The sequence below is a fragment of the Triticum aestivum genome, chromosome 4A, assembly GCF_018294505.1.
Source record: "Triticum aestivum cultivar Chinese Spring chromosome 4A, IWGSC CS RefSeq v2.1, whole genome shotgun sequence".
NCBI classification, from domain to species: Eukaryota; Viridiplantae; Streptophyta; class Magnoliopsida; order Poales; family Poaceae; genus Triticum; species Triticum aestivum.
In genome coordinates this window covers 566,456,267-566,474,156 of record NC_057803.1, presented here as the reverse complement: position 1 = coordinate 566,474,156, position 17,890 = coordinate 566,456,267, and the positions used below count along the sequence as shown (strand labels likewise).

General features: G+C 51.4%; 4 protein-coding genes across 7 annotated transcripts; 1 reads left to right on the top strand and 3 right to left on the bottom strand.

Annotated features, from left to right (window-relative positions):
- Positions 1 to 494: 494 nt before the first annotated feature.
- Positions 495 to 4,226, bottom strand: LOC123087004 (prostamide/prostaglandin F synthase). 4 transcript variants are annotated; one of them, XR_006441199.1, is made up of 9 exons: positions 3,791 to 4,226; positions 3,458 to 3,504; positions 3,220 to 3,334; positions 2,845 to 2,889; positions 1,418 to 1,477; positions 1,224 to 1,319; positions 974 to 1,112; positions 650 to 756; positions 495 to 582 (listed from the first exon to the last, which is right to left on the bottom strand). XR_006441199.1 is itself a non-coding variant. In XM_044508882.1 (8 exons), exons 1-7 carry the CDS (start codon positions 4,079 to 4,081, stop codon positions 993 to 995), a joined length of 774 nt encoding a protein of 257 aa, XP_044364817.1. In that variant the 5' UTR covers positions 4,082 to 4,226; the 3' UTR covers positions 495 to 756; positions 974 to 992. The 4 variants fall into 4 exon arrangements, 2 of the variants coding, with proteins under 2 accessions (XP_044364817.1, XP_044364818.1); XR_006441200.1 differs by having other exon boundaries at positions 650 to 723; XM_044508882.1 differs by having other exon boundaries at positions 495 to 756.
- Positions 4,227 to 5,987: 1,761 nt separating this feature from the next.
- LOC123087002 (G-type lectin S-receptor-like serine/threonine-protein kinase At5g24080) lies at positions 5,988 to 8,971 on the top strand. The gene has a single exon (XM_044508879.1). The coding sequence runs from the start codon at positions 6,281 to 6,283 to the stop codon at positions 8,777 to 8,779; it is 2,499 nt and encodes an 832-aa protein (XP_044364814.1). The 5' UTR covers positions 5,988 to 6,280; the 3' UTR covers positions 8,780 to 8,971.
- On the bottom strand, positions 8,903 to 12,083 carry LOC123087003 (ribosomal RNA small subunit methyltransferase E). Its single transcript, XM_044508880.1, has 8 exons — positions 11,766 to 12,083; positions 11,402 to 11,475; positions 10,372 to 10,514; positions 10,196 to 10,242; positions 10,011 to 10,119; positions 9,789 to 9,850; positions 9,576 to 9,693; positions 8,903 to 9,138 (listed from the first exon to the last, which is right to left on the bottom strand). The coding sequence occupies exons 1-8, from the start codon at positions 11,937 to 11,939 to the stop codon at positions 8,972 to 8,974; spliced, it is 894 nt and encodes a 297-aa protein (XP_044364815.1). The 5' UTR covers positions 11,940 to 12,083; the 3' UTR covers positions 8,903 to 8,971.
- A 4,497-nt stretch (positions 12,084 to 16,580) lies between these two features.
- Positions 16,581 to 17,493, bottom strand: LOC123082323 (uncharacterized). The gene has a single exon (XM_044504677.1). It carries the CDS (start codon positions 17,315 to 17,317, stop codon positions 16,736 to 16,738), a length of 582 nt encoding a protein of 193 aa, XP_044360612.1. The 5' UTR covers positions 17,318 to 17,493; the 3' UTR covers positions 16,581 to 16,735.
- Positions 17,494 to 17,890: the final 397 nt, after the last annotated feature.

The window sequence follows — 17,890 nt, the reverse complement described above, 5'->3', positions numbered from 1 at the left end:
AGCGGTTGATAAGACAATTTTATTTTAAATTTCCCACATATGTTAGAGATGTCAATAAAAATATGATGTACGATGGGTTATCTTTTAGTCTTAACTAGTGTATCAAAATATATGACACTCGTTAAGATAATATTATTGTACACGCCCTTTTAGATACAGAGTAGTAGCTCCGGCAAGATTTCTGAAACCAAGAGCAAAGCCGTATCACGTTTGGTGTGCTGCAACCTTGCTCCAGGCCTCCAGCGTAGCAGCTTCCTTGGTCTCCGCGGGGTGGGTTGGTCAGAGGCTAGGGTTTTAACCATTTGAGATTCTATGCATCTGCCCTCCTTGATGTGCAGCCCAATCGCATGATGTGCAGGTATGCAGCATTCGACAAGAAATTGGACACTTGTGGATATATGCAGTATTCCATGAGAAACAGTATTGCTACAAATTTTTAGAAGAAAGGTCCAAGAAGCACCCGGCTTTAAATTAATAAAGCCAATACACAAGCCGAAGATAACGTATCGCTATATTTTAGAGCACTGTGCAGTGTTCATGATCAGTTACATATATCTACCAAAAACCAACCCTGCTAAGCTCCTATAATTAACAAGGTGTTAGAAAGTTTGTCAAAAATATTAATACATACACATGCAGGGGACGCTACCTTTATATCAGGATCCAGTATTTCGAAAGTCATCTGATACCACCAAGCTTATGAAATGTCTGTACGAGAAGCACCTGCGCAGTACGGTTATGCAGTAAGAACGGACCCTGCACGGACAAATAAACGGGAGAATCTTTCATGACTGAGAAAGGAGGGAGGGGGGGTGGTGAAGAGAATAGAAAGCCAAAGTATATGCTTATTTCTTTTGGCACCGGCTGACATAAAAAAAACTTAAACTGCTCTTTTTATATACCCAAAAAAAGAACACTTAATTTTCTATTGTTGTGTGTGATGATGGGAATAAAAAAGCAGAATCTGGCGTACCCGTTCATAGGACTCAACATCAGGCTACTGGAACTTTACAGCAGATGCTCAGGACATCATCTAATGGTGCATGATCACCTGTGCCCTCGTCCTTCCACGCATATAACAGTTCTTTCCCTTTGAACACGAACATTCCACCCTAACGAACATAACAAACAAAATGGCGGTCCATTGATCAACAAAGACTCTGCAATGTTCAGACTTCAGAGTATAGTGGCAGAAGCAGTTGACTATGGGTAAATGATATAACCTGTTGCAGGACACTTGGCCTGTCATCTGGGGTGGCTTCGATTGTATAGTTCTTTGTTGCCTCCTTGAGGGAATCAAACCGAGAAAACACTTTCACCTTCAAAGATATGCGTTCTTGTTCAGGACAATGTCCACACAACTTTCATGATAAAACAACTACACAAATGAAAAATCACTGCTACAAATGATGCTTACACTGGCTGGGTTGAAGAATGTGCGACCAACACCAAAATATAGGCCCAAGAGATCATAAGCCTGAAAGGGTTTAAAGGATGTCATGCACTTGGGGACAGGATAAATAAATAAAAATTTATGGATAATAAAATTTAAATTTCCAATCCATAGACGATGAGATCATTGATCCTCATGTACCAAATATTGTATATCCATGTGTCTATCTCATTTACCTATTTACATGACTACATCTAAGTTTGAAGAAACGAGCAAAATGTATATACACACACTTATCAAGGAGAACCACCATAGCAACAAGGACCATTTCCAAATGAAAAACTTATCATTACATATCTCCTTCAAATTTATGCGTGGCTAGATTGGCTAACGCTGTGGCTATCAGGTGGTTCGCAGTCGCTGACATGTGGGCCTCAATGTTGTTTTGTTTTTTGAGGGGAGGCCTCAGCGCTGGTGCGTGGTTTTGCGACTAATTGTGTTAGTTCGGTCAGCCCACTCCTAGCTGTTTTTGACTGGAAAGTCGGCCTGGTGGATAGGCCGTGAACTAGCTGCACAGCCGGTGATAGGGCGGGTGTGCTGTTGATTTCTGGGAGTTTAGGGGCAGCTGACTTAAACAGCCGCCCTCAAAAAAAGAAATGATGTACTAAATGACATGTGGGCCCGGTTGTGGGGTTTTAGCTGGCCGTGTTTACGATTTCTTAAAGAGAAAAGCTGACTGTGTTTATGTTTATCCTTTCGTCGCATGTTTGGTGACCAGGATCTGTTTTTTTTAGGAAAACCAGTCTGCTTTGTCCTCCGCGCAGAAAATTTTATGAATTCTAAAATGTCTCAGAATTAAATAATTGCCCACAAATTTAAGAATCAAGGTTCGAATTTTTAAAATGTTCCTACATTTAAAAATTGTCCCAAGTTTTAAAAACACGAATGAATTTTGAAAACAACGCGGGGGCGTGTCTACGTAGCTATTCCACTCATTACACATGGAATAGGATTTGTCCTAGGCCAGCTCTTCCATGGCCGCTGGTTCTTTTAGGGTTTGTTCTTTTGCTGCAGCTTTGTTGGGGGGAGGAAGTTTATCTGCGCTTGGCTGAAGAATAAAATAAAAACAATACTCAACGCATCATTGAGGCTCACACCATCTAAAATCGCGTACAAACTACTCGCCTATAGCCGGGCGCAGCAGAGCGCGCCACTTTGTCTAGTTCTCATGATCACTGGCCCAAAAGTAAGATAATTTCCAACACTCTTTCTCCAAAATAGACACATTCCTATGGGGTCAATCCTGCTAGGACTTAGTACAATGCAGACAATGGCAAGAAGATGTTAACAATTTTAACAGATAAAATGTGAATGTGAGCAGTATATGATGTGACCATACAGTATAGCAATATCCAGTAGATACATTAAGGCATGAGCACGCAAATTAGTACCTTGCGCTCAGGATCTGCGTAGAGGTAATCCAATGGAAAGGGCAACTGCATTGAACATATTTTAAACAAAGTTACTTAGGGCTGAAAATATTCAAATATCACCAGTAAATACAGCATATATGAACAATTGGGATTTTAAGACATCCATTGTCTAGCAAGTCCCACACGAGGTGAATAAGTTAGATTAAAACATCAGCAGGATTGTGCAATTATGCAATGATCTTTGCAATTATTGGTGGGCGCATACCCACAAACAAGTTGAAGGTCAAATGGTAAAAAATCTGTGTCTAGAATAAGATTATAGATGATCACCAAAGTTCGCAGTGTGTGGTGAGGGGGTACGAGATAAACTACAAATAGAAGTGTATTACATACACGCTCAGCAAGTATACGGGCTTTATCAGGAGTGCCAACACCAACAGCAATTAGTTTGACGCCAGCAGAATCAAATCTTTCTTTCGCGTCTTTCAACGTCAAGGCCAACTCCCAGCTGCAGAGGACACGGTCACAAGTAGAGTTGATGATTAGCTCAGAAAAAGAAATCAAACCAACACGCACAAACTATATCCAGGTGACACAATTCATCTACAGAAGGAGGGGGGTGCTCTCTTACCAGCAAGGACATCCGAAATGCCTTAGCAACGCGACCACAGCCATTCCCTGCACAAGCAGCGAATTACTCCCCCAATTTAGTTATGTACCGCAGCAAATTAAAAAGGGAAATCAAATGATTTCGTAGCTAAATGGGATTTAGTGTTTCGCCCTACAGAAGGAGAACAATTTATTCAAGCAAAGCAACAAATGGACGCCCCTGGTTCTGACAAGAACCTCTGAGTGGCAAACCTGAACCTCAAACTAGATACAGTATAATATTTCCTATGCTACATCTCCTCGTAAGACAAAGACTAAGCTAATCGGAGAAAAAGGTGAGCATCTGCATCTCTACCTCGTTCTGGTCCCACAGATCCCTGATCAGGACGGGCTCGCCGGTGGCCGCGGAGAAGATGGCGACGCCACCGAGGGCATCACCGATACCCGACCCTGGTTCCGGTGAAGAAGACGGAATGGACGGCGAGCTCGCGGCAGCTGCAGGTGCCAGCGGCGAGCGGTGGAGACGGAGGCCGAGGCGGCGGCGGCGGCTGGGGACGGGGGCGAGGTCGGGGCGGTAGCGAGAGGAGGCGACGGCAGGGAGAGCGGCCGTCGGCGGGAGGGAGAGGCGTGGCAGCGAGGCGGCCATGGCTAGGTGTACGCGGCGAAACCCTGTCCGAGAGCAAGACCGGCCGAGGATGCCGAGCAAGAGCAAGCGGGCCGATGCGGTGGAGATGGGTTTCCCGGTGGCGGGACGGGCGGCGTGGCCACAGATTCGTCACGGAGAGTGCAATCTTTTCTTTTTCTTTTTCAATTCGAGTGAAGTGCATATCTATAGTCCTTAGTCCTTACTCACTCAAAATTTGCAAAGTTTCAAAAATAAAAATTGCTCAAAATTCCTTTTTTCCATTAAGAAAGGAGTGAAGCAGACGACGTTCACATTTAAGGTTGGCCGTCACAGCCGAGACCAAACTCTAGTGTACTTGAAGCGTAGGCCCGCCATTAACAGGCGCTAACCATCACATACCGAGCTTCGCTTTGATCGCAGTGTGACGCAAATCCGGTATAGATAGCAAAAGGCTTTCGTGTCTTTCCTCAAGAGATGACCCCAAGTTATCGAAGCCACTAGAGAATGTGCACTACAACAAACGCTCGTTAACGAATTAAATTTCAGTTTTTCAATCGGATCATTAACAATGTTTTGGGTGTAAACACTATTTTTTTAAACATGCATGCATGGGTGTGAGGTCTTACTCCCACAACAATATATTTATGTGTGGAATCTTTTCTTGATAATAAACACAACTCTCGAAGACAACCACTATGATGCGCGTTCACTATTCTTTCCGCTACCGTACTAACCTCTTCTTTCACTGTTGTAAGGTGACCATAGGATGGGGTTAGAGCAAGGAGGCATGGGTGAGAAGGGGCGACGATGTCGCTGGAGCACATGAGGTGAGAGGAGGAAGACGAGGCATAGGTGTTGAATGAAATATGCACCGCCAGGTTTGTATCTGTGTTGATGCGTTTGATGACCGAGTGCAACTTGTGTTGGCAATATGTTTCATTTTACCTGTAAGCATCTTTCATAAAGGGAATTTTTCATAATCCGGTCCAAACTTTGTGTCGTGAAGTATTATACATTTGGTAAAATATGAAAACAGATCACATGATTCCCCATAAATAATCATTATACTTAAGACCGTATGTCCGTATCATTGGGTGTATATGTCATCTTCATTTTATTTGGTGTTAAGGTGCAGTATTTGAGTGCACTCCAACTACTAATGCCAATCAAAAGGGCTGTATTTGGACATTTGAGTTGATCATCCACATATATGTCCCCTTCATATGACTCGCTTAATTATGGAAAATATTTATCAAACTTCAAGACATAGCTGAACTAGTTTTATTGTGGTTCCGTAGCAACGCACGGGCACCTTACCTTACTAGCAAGGTATTAAGTTTTCAACGCTGCTATACACATGATACTTAATGCATGATTTGCGCACGATGGTCACATCCAGCCATCGGATGAAGGAACCAAGTGCATCACACCCATCAGATGGTCAATCGTCCATGCATCGTGCATGGTGGGTCGGCTGTGAAGTAGTTTCGTTAAGTTTTACTCCCTTACATCCATTTGAAGGACAAGTTTTTTCGGACGGAGGGAGTACTCGGTAATTATGGACATTTTCTATGATACTAGTTTTCTGTGCATCAGCGACACACTGATCGTGAGAACATTATAGTATTCACAGAGAGGCTTTGGTCAGCTAGACCGGGGACCCACGGCACGGTTCAAGGGACTCTTCGTTATAGCTCATTCACTTTCAGGGCATCACCCATTTCAAAAAATACGAAAACAAACTGGCAGCTCTGCCCATATCTGATCAATTTCCGTCACTTTTCACAGCACATTTTCGTCCCTTTCGACAACCCATTCTCGTGTTCAAAAATCTAGCACAACCCATTTCCTGCCCCAGTGAAGAAGAATGAATAGCCAAAATGGGTCACATCACAGGCTGCTATCTTGTCCGACGCGAATTGCAAAATCAGTGAGCAGCCATGCCAGGTCGTCCAAGACCAATCTCGTCAAGAGCCATCGCTCCCGGGGAATCAATTTTCCTCGGTCCTGTTCCGTTCCGTTCGCGCGCAGACAAAGACTAGGAATAGTCAACTCTCAACACAACCAATATACTACTCCAAATTGGACAATTGGTGCTTCTAATTAACTGTTGGGGATTAGCACTAGAAGTAGCCGAGTTCCACCAGATTCATCCATCCATTTCCATTCCAGCCGCAGTCGGTCGGCTCCGATCGAATCCCCCCCCCCAATTCCTTCCCCATGGCCATGGCCCTCCTCCCATGCCTCCTCCTCCTCCTGGCGTTCGCCGGCGCCCGGGCTCAGCAGATGCCCTCCTTCCCCGCCGCCAACGACGCCAGGCCCTGGCTCCCGACGGAGGCCAGCCGCATCCTCGTCTCGCCGAGTCGCGGCATGGCCGCCGGCTTCGTGCCGTCGGTCTCGTCCGCCGGCAAGTACCGCTTCGCCGTCTGGGTCGCCAACGTCTCCTCCCGCGCAGACGGCAAGACCATCATATGGTACGCTCACAACGCCTCCAACGGCGTCGTCGTCGAGGCCGACGGCAGCTCCACCCTCGTCGTCGACGCCGCCGGCGTGCTCACTTGGGCCGGGGCCAGCAGCACCATCTGGACCCTGCCCAACACCGCCAACGCCACGGCTCCCAGGCTGACGCTCAACGACACGGGGAGCCTCGTGTTCGGCTCCTGGTCCAGCTTCGGCGAGCCCACGGACACGCTCATGCCGGGGCAGGACATACCCCAGGGGAACAACAACAGCGCCGACGTCACCACGCTGCGGTCCGCCAGCGGGCGCTACCGGCTCGTCAACTCCATGGCGCTCAAGTACTACTCGGGCGAGCGCGGCGCCGACCCCTCGGGCTCCATCTACGCCAACATGAGCGGCGGCGGCACGCTGCTGAACCTCACCACGGAGGGCGAGCTGAAGCTCAGCGCCGGGAACCCGACGACGCTCATCGCCTCCGACAAGGGCGCCAGGGACCGGCTGCGGCGCCTCACGCTCGACGACGACGGCAACCTGCGCCTCTACAGCCTGCTCCCGGCGAGGCGCGAGTGGCGCGTCGTGTGGGAGCTCGTGCAGGAGCTGTGCAGGATCCAGGGCACCTGCCGCGGCAACAACACCATCTGCGTCCCCAAGGGCGCCGACGGCGTCACCTGCGTCTGCCCGCCCGGCTTCCGCAACAGGACCGGTGCAGGGGACGACGGCTGCGAGGCCAAGAAGAGCGTGGCGGGCGCCGACGGCAAGTTCGTCCGGCTGGACTTCGTGTCCTTCTCCAGCGGCGCGCCCAAATCTTCCTCCGATCCTGGCCCGTACATGTCTATCCAGCCGCCCAGTAACCTGGCGGTGTGCAGGAATATGTGCCGGGACGACCCCGGCTGCCCGGCGTTCGGCTACAAGTTCGGCGGCGACCGGACGTGCCTGCTGTACAAGTCGCGGCTGGTGGACGGGTACTGGTCGCCGGGGACGGAGATGTCGACGTTCGTGCGGGTGGCGGAGGCGGACAGGGACAGCAACCCGTTCACGGGGATGACGAGCATGATCGACACGGTGTGCCCGGTGCAGCTGGCGCTGCCGGTGCCGCCGAAGCAGAAGGCGACGACGATCCGCAACATCGCCATCATCACGGCGCTGTTCGCGGCGGAGCTGCTGGCGGGGGTGCTGTCCTTCTGGGCGTTCCTGCGCAAGTACTCGCAGTACCGGGAGATGGCGCGCACGCTGGGGCTGGAGTACCTCCCCGCCGGCGGGCCCCGGCGGTTCTCGTACGCGGAGCTCAAGGCGGCGACCAAGGACTTCACGGACGTGGTGGGGCGCGGCGCGTACGGCACGGTGTTCCGCGGCGAGCTCCCCGACCGGCGCGCGGTGGCGGTGAAGCAGCTGCACGGCGTGGGCGGCGGCGAGGCGGAGTTCTGGGCGGAGGTGACCATCATCGCGCGCATGCACCACCTCAACCTGGTGCGCATGTGGGGGTTCTGCGCCGACAAGGACCAGCGCATGCTGGTGTACGAGTACGTGCCCAACGGCTCGCTGGACAAGTACCTCTTCTCCAGCTCCTCGTCGGCGGCGCCCTCCGGCGGCGACGCTCAAGGCGAGGACGGCGAGGAGAGCTCGCAGCAAGGGCAGCAGCCGGTGATGCTGGACCTGCACACCCGGTACCGGATCGCGCTGGGGGTGGCGCGGGCGATCGCGTACCTGCACGAGGAGTGCCTGGAGTGGGTGCTGCACTGCGACATCAAGCCGGAGAACATCCTGCTGGAGGACGACTTCTGCCCCAAGGTGTCGGACTTCGGGCTGTCCAAACTGACGAGCAAGAAGGAGAAGGTGATCCGGGGCACGCGCGGGTACATGGCGCCCGAGTGGGTGATCCACCGGGAGCCCATCACGGCCAAGGCGGACGTGTACAGCTTCGGCATGGTGCTGCTGGAGATCGTGTCCGGGCGGCGCAACTACGGCTTCCGGCAGGAGTCGGTGGGCAGCGAGGACTGGTACTTCCCCAAGTGGGCGTACGAGAAGGTGTACGTGGAGCGGCGCATCGAGGACATCATGGACCCCCGCATCCTCCTCGCCGTCGACGACGACGCCGACAGCGTCGCCACCGTCGAGCGCATGGTCAAGACCGCCATGTGGTGCCTCCAGGACCGCGCCGACATGCGCCCCTCCATGGGCAAGGTCGCCAAGATGCTCGAGGGCACCGTCGAGATCACCGACCCCGTCAAGCCTACCATCTTCTGCGTCCAGGACGACTAACTAACAAGTCTTCTTCTCTCTTTGCTTTACTTTAGTAGTAATATAAAAACAAAGCCAAGTGGTTAGTTACGTGTATTATACCATCTCAGATCCAGTTCAGTTGACTGACTGATTGGACTACGTATGCATGCATGCTCTTGGAAAAGTCAAGTCCAACCACATGTTATAAATGGTTATACAAATTAGTACGAACTATCCGCGTTGCCGCTGAGTTTCTTGGTGCTGAGCGGCGTCTGACCACAGCATGAGCGCAGAAAGGAGTGAGATGGTAGCTGTCTCCACGCGTAGCCTGCATGGACCGAGACCAACAGGGACCGCACCAGCCGCCTTCAAAACCTTCACCTCCTCCTCCGTAAAGTCTGACCAAACGTGGAAAACAGCCATATTTGAAACTAACCAAGTTCAATTGAATGCAATTACATCGTGTGTTCAACTGTTCTCGACCTCTGGAATCGACAAATGGGTGAACTACAAAAAAAAAATTCTATGATCTTGCTACTGTTCATTATATGTGGGTTGCTATTTTGCATAGCATAAAACCATTTTGTTCAGCAAGTGCAAGTAGCCCATATCAGATGAAAAACATAAGTGCGTGTTTGGGATAAGCAAGTTGTAATTAAGCATCTATGTGAAAATGCTAGTATGCTAATGCTGACCAATTGTCACTTTCGTTGAAACACTTAGATAGATAGATACAAATCATGCAAGATTTATGCTAATACTGACCAGGTGTCACTTTCGTTGAAACACTTTGATAGATGGATGGATATAAAGCACGCAAGATTTACTACGTTACCTCCTTCCGGTCCAATGATTAAAAGCCCGCTTTCCTCCTCGCTGCTGCACTTTGGCAAAACGCTCAAAACAGGAGGCGCTTCAGCAGATGCTAAGAAAGCAAGCTTTGATTGCGACACCTGATAACAGAAAATTCCAAGCACTCAATGCATGAGTATCTGATTGGTTGCGGTGTTACGTGCAAGGTCACAAAGAATGGATTGTGAGTGCTTACAGCCAGCGGAAGATCATGTATCTGAATTGGGGGCTTCAGTGACATATCATGCACTCTCTGGCCTAAACAGTACAAGAGCAATGCAGTTAGTTAGTTATACTTCAATTTATTACATCTGCACTGAAATCTTAGCCACAAATGGTATCTTGACACTGAACAGCTACCATATAGCCATTCAGCATATAACAGTCGAACAGATAGACAGATGCTCAAACTTCTTACATTGTTTAACTGCAGCTAACACCAGCCGTTGCAACCTGTCCACTCTATTTTCCGCTATCGTATGGCATCGTTCAGTCAAAAGAGGCGTAACACTGGAAGCGCCAAGTTCCTACACAGATGAAGTATAAACTGATTTAGAAGTAGATAAACAAGAAACTGGACAGATAAAGCAGTACATAACATACAGTACATTTCTCTATAAGCCAATCTGCACGTCCACCTTTCAGCGTCCCTGGGGGTTGGGATTATGAAATTGTCAAGGAATGGAGTAGCAAAAACTTTCCTGATGTACAGATCAACTCAGGAAAATCTACGGAAGTTCAAAAGAAAAAGAAAACTCTGAAAAGTTTATGTGGCTCACCAAATGCAGCAAAGACATGCCATTGAATGCCTTGAGGAGCAATGAGCCTGGCGTTCTCCAATAACTCAACATCTGATCCATTCTTGTCAACCTTTTGTATGGATCCTTCAACTAAGCCACCGGCCCCATCAAATAGTTCGACCCTTCAAAAGATTGTTTCAAAGTTTTAACATGTGCAGAATCCTTTGTAGAATCATTTTAAAACATGTAAATGGGAGTAAAATTCCACTGAAGATACAGCGAAGAGTAGATTTCGTGCTAGATGACTAGGTAAAATATCATGTGCAATTGAAGACTTCTGTAGAAATCTGAAATTTAAGTGAATAGGTATTCATCACAAGTAGAAATATTAGATTTCACTGTATGTCACTAGGGGAAATATCATGTTCAAACAAGCACTTTTGTCCAAATCTCAAAATAAAGCGTGAAAAGCACATGCTCAAGTTTACAAAATGTCTAAAAAGATTTACATCTAGGTCAAGGCATGTTTTACCTTTTATCTTCTGTTCGGTGTATTTGTCAGGAAGAAAAAACAACATTTCATCATATGGCTTTGTTTACGAAGCATTTGCCCCTTTTCAATATCTCAATGTATCGGATTCAAAGTGCTAATTCACACTGGAGCCTATATTATATCCAAAAATAGCACTGGTCTTCCAGAAAATGATATACTAGACACAATTGTACTATGTGCATGGGCATACCGGCTAAAGCATTTTTTGGAATCTCCTAAAGTCATTAGATGTGTGTGAATGGTGTCGTAAATCAAAAAGGTTCACCACAAAGGAGCTTTTGCATATACAAGAAGTTGGGGAGAAGGACTAAACTAACCAAAGAGGGCTTCTGCCTTCTGGTACATCTTAAAACTAATTCTCTGGTCTATAGCTTCTACTCCATAGTGGAGTAGGTTCCATGGTATATCAAGAAGTGAATATCTAGGAAATTCTACCCTTAACAAAATTAAGCTTGACATCATCGAGTATTACATAGAAGTTACACAAGAAAAATAAATAAATGGAAGCAGTGAAACCTGTCATTGATGCCAAGGCGCAACACCCGTGTCATGTGCCAGAACTCGTCGCCTTGGATGCGAACCACCTCACCCTGCAGATTAACATCAATAACCGCTACGATCAGTATGAAGCCACCGAACACCACACATCACAAATAACCCAACACAAGAGGGCTGCTCGACAAAATGTCTACAAGATGGGAAGAAAAATGTTTCATCCGACAGACGTCGTCTTGTCACCACAACATATTGAGGAACACGGACATTTCTGCTCCCAGGACATAAGCTACCGAGAACAAATATTACAGGTTTCGTGAACGAACGCAAAGCGCTCGACGAAATGCCTACGCGGAAGAGAACGGGATAAGACGAGTGCGCTCACCTTGGACAAGGGGAGAGAGGGGGAGTGGAACCGCGGCAGGCCGCCGCGAGCACGGCTTGCCCCGGCAGTGCTGTGCGCGCGCGCGGCGGCGGGGGGGACGAGGAGGCGCCGGGCCGGCGGCGGAGGCCGGCGCATCAACGCGGAGAACGACGAGAAGGTGGCGGCGGGTGGCATCGCTGCGGCAGTGTCCTCGCGTGCGGCTCAGCCGGGCCTGCGCCGCTGGTGGTCGGTCCGGTCCGAGGTGGAAGCGCCGGACGAGGTGGATATCGGAGCAGGAGCCAAGTGAGCACCGGAGAGGGAAGAGAACGAGGAGGCAGTTGCGGGCCGCATTTAGGCAACGTCGGCCTTGGACCTGCAGGCTCGCGCCAATGTGATTCGGCCTTTTGTTTTTTGAGGGGTGCCAATGTGATTCGGCCTGTTCAGCCGGTTTGGACTGACTCCGACCCGTTGAGGCCCAGTTGGGCGGTATATCAGGCTTGGCTCGGCTGAGGCGCCAGCGTACAAAAGGACTGTCCGATTCTCGAAAAAAAAAGGACTGTCCTTAAACCTCCCTAAATAAAAATGACTGTCCTTAAACCTCCCTAAATAAAAATGACTGTCCTCAAAGGGAAAAAAACTACAAAATGGCAGGTACTCCCTCAGTATAAAGTTGAGTCATCTATTTTAAAACGAAGGGAGTAGTTTTTAAGTAAAAAGAAGTTTTTTTCGCAATGTAGATACGCACAACATTCACATTATTAGTTTCTTAAAGCATATGTGAAACATTGAAGCCAAAACATTAAGAAATAAGCAGAGTACATGCAACAAAAGAAAGCATTGGCAAACTACATAAAATAAACATTTGGCAGTTTTTGGTCGTCTCAGGTCACGGATCGCCGCCTCTTGGGTTTACGGCTCTTAGAGCATATCCAGCCGCGCTCCCAAGAGGCCCTTTTCAGACGTTTTTTTAGTGTCGGCATGCAAAAATCGGCCCAGTCGCGCCTTCATGAGTCTGTTTTTTGTTGGGTTGGGCCGAAATAACAGCCAATGCACCCGAGCTGAACCCGGCGCGCTGGGGGGCGCCGTCACAAGCGAAAAGGGGAGTGGGGCTGCTCTGTCGGTGAGAGGGGGGCCTTTTCCCGCTGTTTCTTCCCGCTTTCCTCCTGGCTTCCCTCTCATTCTCTCCATTCCTCCCGCCAATCTCCCTTCTCCTTCCCTCGTCGGCCGCCATGCCGCCGAAGAAATACGTGATCCCCCGCGCCGCGACGGCTGCGACCACCGTCGCCGCCCAGCCGAAGCAGAGGAAGCCGAGGGCGCCGCCGTCCAAGCCGCCAGGCATGTCCAACGCCGACTGGAGGGCGGAAGTCCAGCGTCGGGAGGCTGTACCACCGACCGGCGGAACAGGGCCAACGCCAAGAAGGCCAGGGACAACGCGGCGCTCGCGGCTGCGGCTGCGATCGAACAAGCCGAGGCGGCTCACGTGGGGATGATAAATCCTCCCGGGGGCCACGCCCAGTACACGCCCTGGAGCCAGCAAAGCGTCGGTTCTCCGGCCGGCTTCTCGTCGTCGCCACAACCCTGGGGATGCACGCCGTCGCCGGGCTATGCCGACGGGGACGCACACGGTGGGTTCAACCCCAACATCACCTTCCCTCATGGTCACCCGGCCCAGCGCACGCCGTCGCTCACCTTCGCGGGCGTGCAGTACCCTCCATACAACTACTCATCGCCGGCCTACGCGTCATCCCCGACGCCCCCTCTTCGCCGTGGCGCGCTGCCCTTCTCACAAGCTTCCGCGTCGCACCTTGGCGACACCGACGCGACCGAAGCCGACATGGATGACATCATCACGGCAGGCTCGGCCGCCGCCGCCGCGTCCCCCGTGTTCACTACCCAGGACGAGACAATTGGCCTGGACGGCGACATGGACGGCGAGCTCGAGTACGACGAGGAGGAGCCGTACGAGCAGGAGGAGGAGGACGAGGAGCCAACGCCGGTTCCGGCGAAGAGACTCAAGAAGAAAGGGGCGGCCAGGACCGGCGAGCCACGCATCAAGTGGTCGTCCAAGGAGTAGGAATGTCTCGCCGAAACGTGGAAAGTCGTCTGCCTCGACCCGATCACCGGCACGAACCAGGGCATCGACACGTATTGGGAGCGCATCAAGGCCGAGTTCGACGAGCGCAAACTCGTCGACCCCGACTTTAAAGACGTCTTCATGCAGCGCGGGTCGAAGGAAATGGCGAACCGTTGGGGGCTCATCCAGTCGGCGTGCAACAAATGGCATGGGATCGTCGAGGAGATCGCGGCTCGCCCAGAGAGCGGCGCCAGCGTTGAGGATCAGGTATGGCACGCCGGCCTCCCACTTCTTCTCGCCGTGAGCCCCCGCCAACTGTTTGTTCCTCGGCGCAGCTGTTGCGCATGTTCGCCGTGTATCGCTAGGACAGTAGCGACCAAGAATTCAAGTACCTTCACGTCTTCAGACGGATCGAGAAGTGCGAGAAGTGGGCGGATGTCCGGCACACCCTTGTCAAGGCCAAGGAGACCTACAAGCCGGACGAGCCGACGCCGGGCGCGGGCGAGGGCGCCCCGAAGGCAACAAAGGGCCAAGAAGGGGAAACACGCCGACTCGGCTACCGCGCGCGCGCAGGAGTCCATCGAGCATTGCCTCGCCGACGCACAGGCCCGGGCCGCCCGGCGTGAAGAGAAGATCGAGGCGCGGTGGTCGGCGTTGATGACGAGCAGCGCCGTCAAGCTCGACCTACTCCGGACGAACGTCGCCGCGAAGAAGAGGAACACCGACCTGGCTTTCCTGCTGGGCGGGGCCGACATGCTTCAGAGCAACGACGAGGCGGTCAAGGCGTGGTACTTGGCGGAGCGCGCCCTCATCCTGAAACGGCTACCGTTGACGACGCCGCCAACTCCCACGCCCACGCCGACACCGCCGCCAAGCCCGAGCGATGATGCCTCCACGCCGCCCAGCAGCACAAAAGCCGCGCCGACGCCGCCCAGCAGCACAGAAGCCGCGCCGACGCCGCCCAGCACCGAAGCAGCTCCGACACCGTCAAGCCTGCGCATGCCGACTCCGCCGATGCTGGAGGCCGACCTCGCTGTGTGATGCGTTGCACGCGCGTCCTTTCTTTTTTGTACGCCAAACTTTTCATATGATCGCCGAACTGATGATCGCCGAACTAGGCCGATGTGATCGCCGAACCTGTGGCGTCTTTTGTGAGCGGGAATGTTCATGTTTGAATTTTCCGCGGCTTGGGAGGCGCCGCCTGGGGGCGTGGCTGGGAGCTAGGTTACCCCAGGGGCCAATCTAGCGCTGGTTCGCCCCCAGGCCGCTATTTTTCGGCGCCCTGGAGGGCCGAACGGCTGGAGATGCTCTTAGGTTGTTTAGGTTGACGCTTTGATGGATTATGCCACTTTGACGTCGTATGGATCGTACCTTCTCTTGCGTAAAGATTTTTTTTACAAGATATAACAACTAAACACCTCCAACAAGTCGATATGTTTGCACACAATGCCTATAAGAAGTAATTATGCATCCGCCCCGACATCGCCGAATCTAGTTGTGACATTGACACGAAGATCTTCACCTTAAATGACAGGTCAAACCAATCAAGACGAGTACATCGGTACAAAGACAAAGACGAAACATTCAATAAGGTGACAATGCAAGTCTAGATCCTGAATTTTCAACCCCATACATGAAATGGTGTTTCAGTTTGCCATCTTGATGATAGGTTCGAAGACTTCACCATCAAGTAATCAGCTCGAAACCAGTCGTGTCATCCTATGGACGAGGCGGGTGCTCAAATAATATTTTTCTGATGCCTTCACTGGTCACCATGTGACTGCTACCACAATTGAATGACTCTCGGACGATGCAATTTTACACATAAGCTCGCTTGCGAAAGTAAGATCTTGAACATGAGTTACAATTATCAATCATGGTGAGCTGGCCATGTTTCGTCTGTATATTTTTTGCGAAAAGATCAAATATCATATATTAAGTAGCATAGGCCCTTATAAATGCTCTTACAAAAATAAAAAAATACATCCAAATAATTGGGATACCGAAGTCTTCTTCCCTCTGCATCCATTGATGCCGCGCTATTGGTGAATCTCGTTGCCGCCTTTGGGACTCAATCTCGGCAAGGCAAACTTGTTAAGGCATGAGCTTGCAGAAGCAGTGGCTGGATAAGTCGTCAATGTAGACCAGAAGATACCGCCGCCGTCGGTCCGCATAACAAATCGACGCCTCGGAGAGGGCATGTATGACGTCGCAGGCCGACCAAACGGAGTCTGGAAACACAACTCTCACACGTTCGCCAACGAGGCCGGAATTGCCAAACATTCATTAGTCAGAATTGGAGCCGGATGACCAAGACACACAACTGCATCATCCGCTCCGCAAGACAGCTCCACCAAGATAAATCTGTAGAAGAAAAAACACAACCTGAAGAACCAAATATGAGGGCATCACCCCACGTCTCCCAATAATGCCAAGAAGCACCATGGCAACAAGGACGAGATGGGGAGGACTTCCATGTTGATGATGGTACCATTGCCTCACCACGGACGACTGAATACCAGAACCTAAGTTAAAAGCATGACCGTGCCATTACCGGTCCGAAACTGTCCCAATCCCTCGTATTGCTGATGCGATGGACGGAGAGAGAGAGGGGACCCATGATCTCGCATGGAAGGAAGCAGAATGGAGAGAAAGGGAGGAGAAAAACGCTTCGTGTACTCTGGGTTGAATTCAAAAAACCCGTAAATTCCCCGTGAACCCTCCGTGGATGTAGCAAAACTCGGTTGATTTCATGTTTCGTCTATATGATGGATCACAGCACAATATACACATACAAGTTTACATATATGTTTCTGCACAATTTTACACACTGCAGTAGAGTAGTATCGTTACATTGGCTATGTATACATGGGGTGCACCACAGCACCAGAAACAAACACAAGGACAGCACCCTCGCTCAGCCCTGCGGCCGCCCCCGTGGCTGCAGGGCCCTCTTCCTGGCCGGGATCACCACCAGTTGCCTCGACAGGTGCAGTCTGGGCGTCGGGGACGCGGCAGGATCGTCGCCCTTCGCGGTTGCAACGTCGCAGCCGTACTTACACGACATCGCTCCGGCGTACTTCGCTCCCGCCGCCGTCCAACCGCTCCAAATGCCGCACCCCTGCACAGCGGCATCGCCTCTGTTCTTATTCTTCTTTTGCTCCCTCTTCGGCGGAGCAGCGGCGGCGTCGACCTTGCCGCCGCTCTTGCTGCAGGCCACATAGGCGGCGAGGAACGGGTCGTGGTGGTGCACCCTCCTCAGGACCCAGCCGCTCCCGTGCCGGCTCGCCATGAACGTGCAAGTGGAACTGGCTGCCCGCCGCGAGCCTGCAGGCTGCAGGTGCGCCCTGCTCGGGGGCAGCGGGAGCGGCTTGGCGAACTCACCGGGCACATCGTCTAGGCCGTCGTGCACGAAGAAGATGGGATTGTTGGACACGGTCGTGGAACGAGCCAGCGGCTGCTGCTGCTGCCGGTCGCCGCGCCTGGTGCGGCGGCTCATCGCTGCTCGTCTGCTTCTCCGTCTCTTGGATCGATCCTCAGGGCGACGGAGGCACGAGGAGGTGTGCTGGTTTCAACCTGACGGCCGTCGTGGACGCATTTTATCTAGGAGCTCTGCGCGAGCCCGTGAGCGATCTCACCCTTTGCCGTGGCACGTGAACAAGGAGGCGTGGAGGCTTTTGGTTGGTGTTCCTTTGGGATATCAGGCACCGTTCGTGGCTTCGTAGTAATAGTGCTCCACTATTTACTGTTCGGGCCGTGGACTGGTGTGCGTGCTCGTCCAAATTAAGCCTTCCTCGTGTGGATTTGGGTCACGGTCCGATGCCAGGAACACTGAACACACGAGGCGTAAGTGCAAAATCATTGCGGATACGGAGAGGATCCACGGGAATTCTGTTCGATTGGATGGGCATCCAAGGGGTCGACTCCGTGCGTACGTGCTCAGAGGACATCGATCGTCCCGTCGTGTCACGGACCGTTGTGCACGCATCGCCATCTTAACTAGGTTGCGTCTTGTGCGATCAGTTGTCAACGTTGTGCATCACGTCGCCCTCGACTGGAACAAAACGAGATG

Coding starts and splice junctions, on each gene's coding strand:
- LOC123087002 (XM_044508879.1), top strand. CDS start 6,281: ATGGCCATGGCCCTCCTCCCATGCCTCCTCCTCCTCCTGGCGTTCGCC.
- LOC123087003 (XM_044508880.1), bottom strand. CDS start 11,939: ATGCCACCCGCCGCCACCTTCTCGTCGTTCTCCGCGTTGATGCGCCGG. Junction 10,243..10,371: donor GCATGTCTTTGCTGCATTTG/GTGAGCCACATA, acceptor CCCAACCCCCAG/GGACGCTGAAAGGTGGACGT. Junction 9,694..9,788: donor TACATGATCTTCCGCTGGCT/GTAAGCACTCAC, acceptor TTCTGTTATCAG/GTGTCGCAATCAAAGCTTGC.
- LOC123087004 (XM_044508882.1), bottom strand. CDS start 4,081: ATGGCCGCCTCGCTGCCACGCCTCTCCCTCCCGCCGACGGCCGCTCTC. Junction 3,335..3,457: donor CATTTCGGATGTCCTTGCTG/GTAAGAGAGCAC, acceptor TGTCCTCTGCAG/CTGGGAGTTGGCCTTGACGT. Junction 1,113..1,223: donor GGCCAAGTGTCCTGCAACAG/GTTATATCATTT, acceptor TATGTTCGTTAG/GGTGGAATGTTCGTGTTCAA.
- LOC123082323 (XM_044504677.1), bottom strand. CDS start 17,317: ATGAGCCGCCGCACCAGGCGCGGCGACCGGCAGCAGCAGCAGCCGCTG.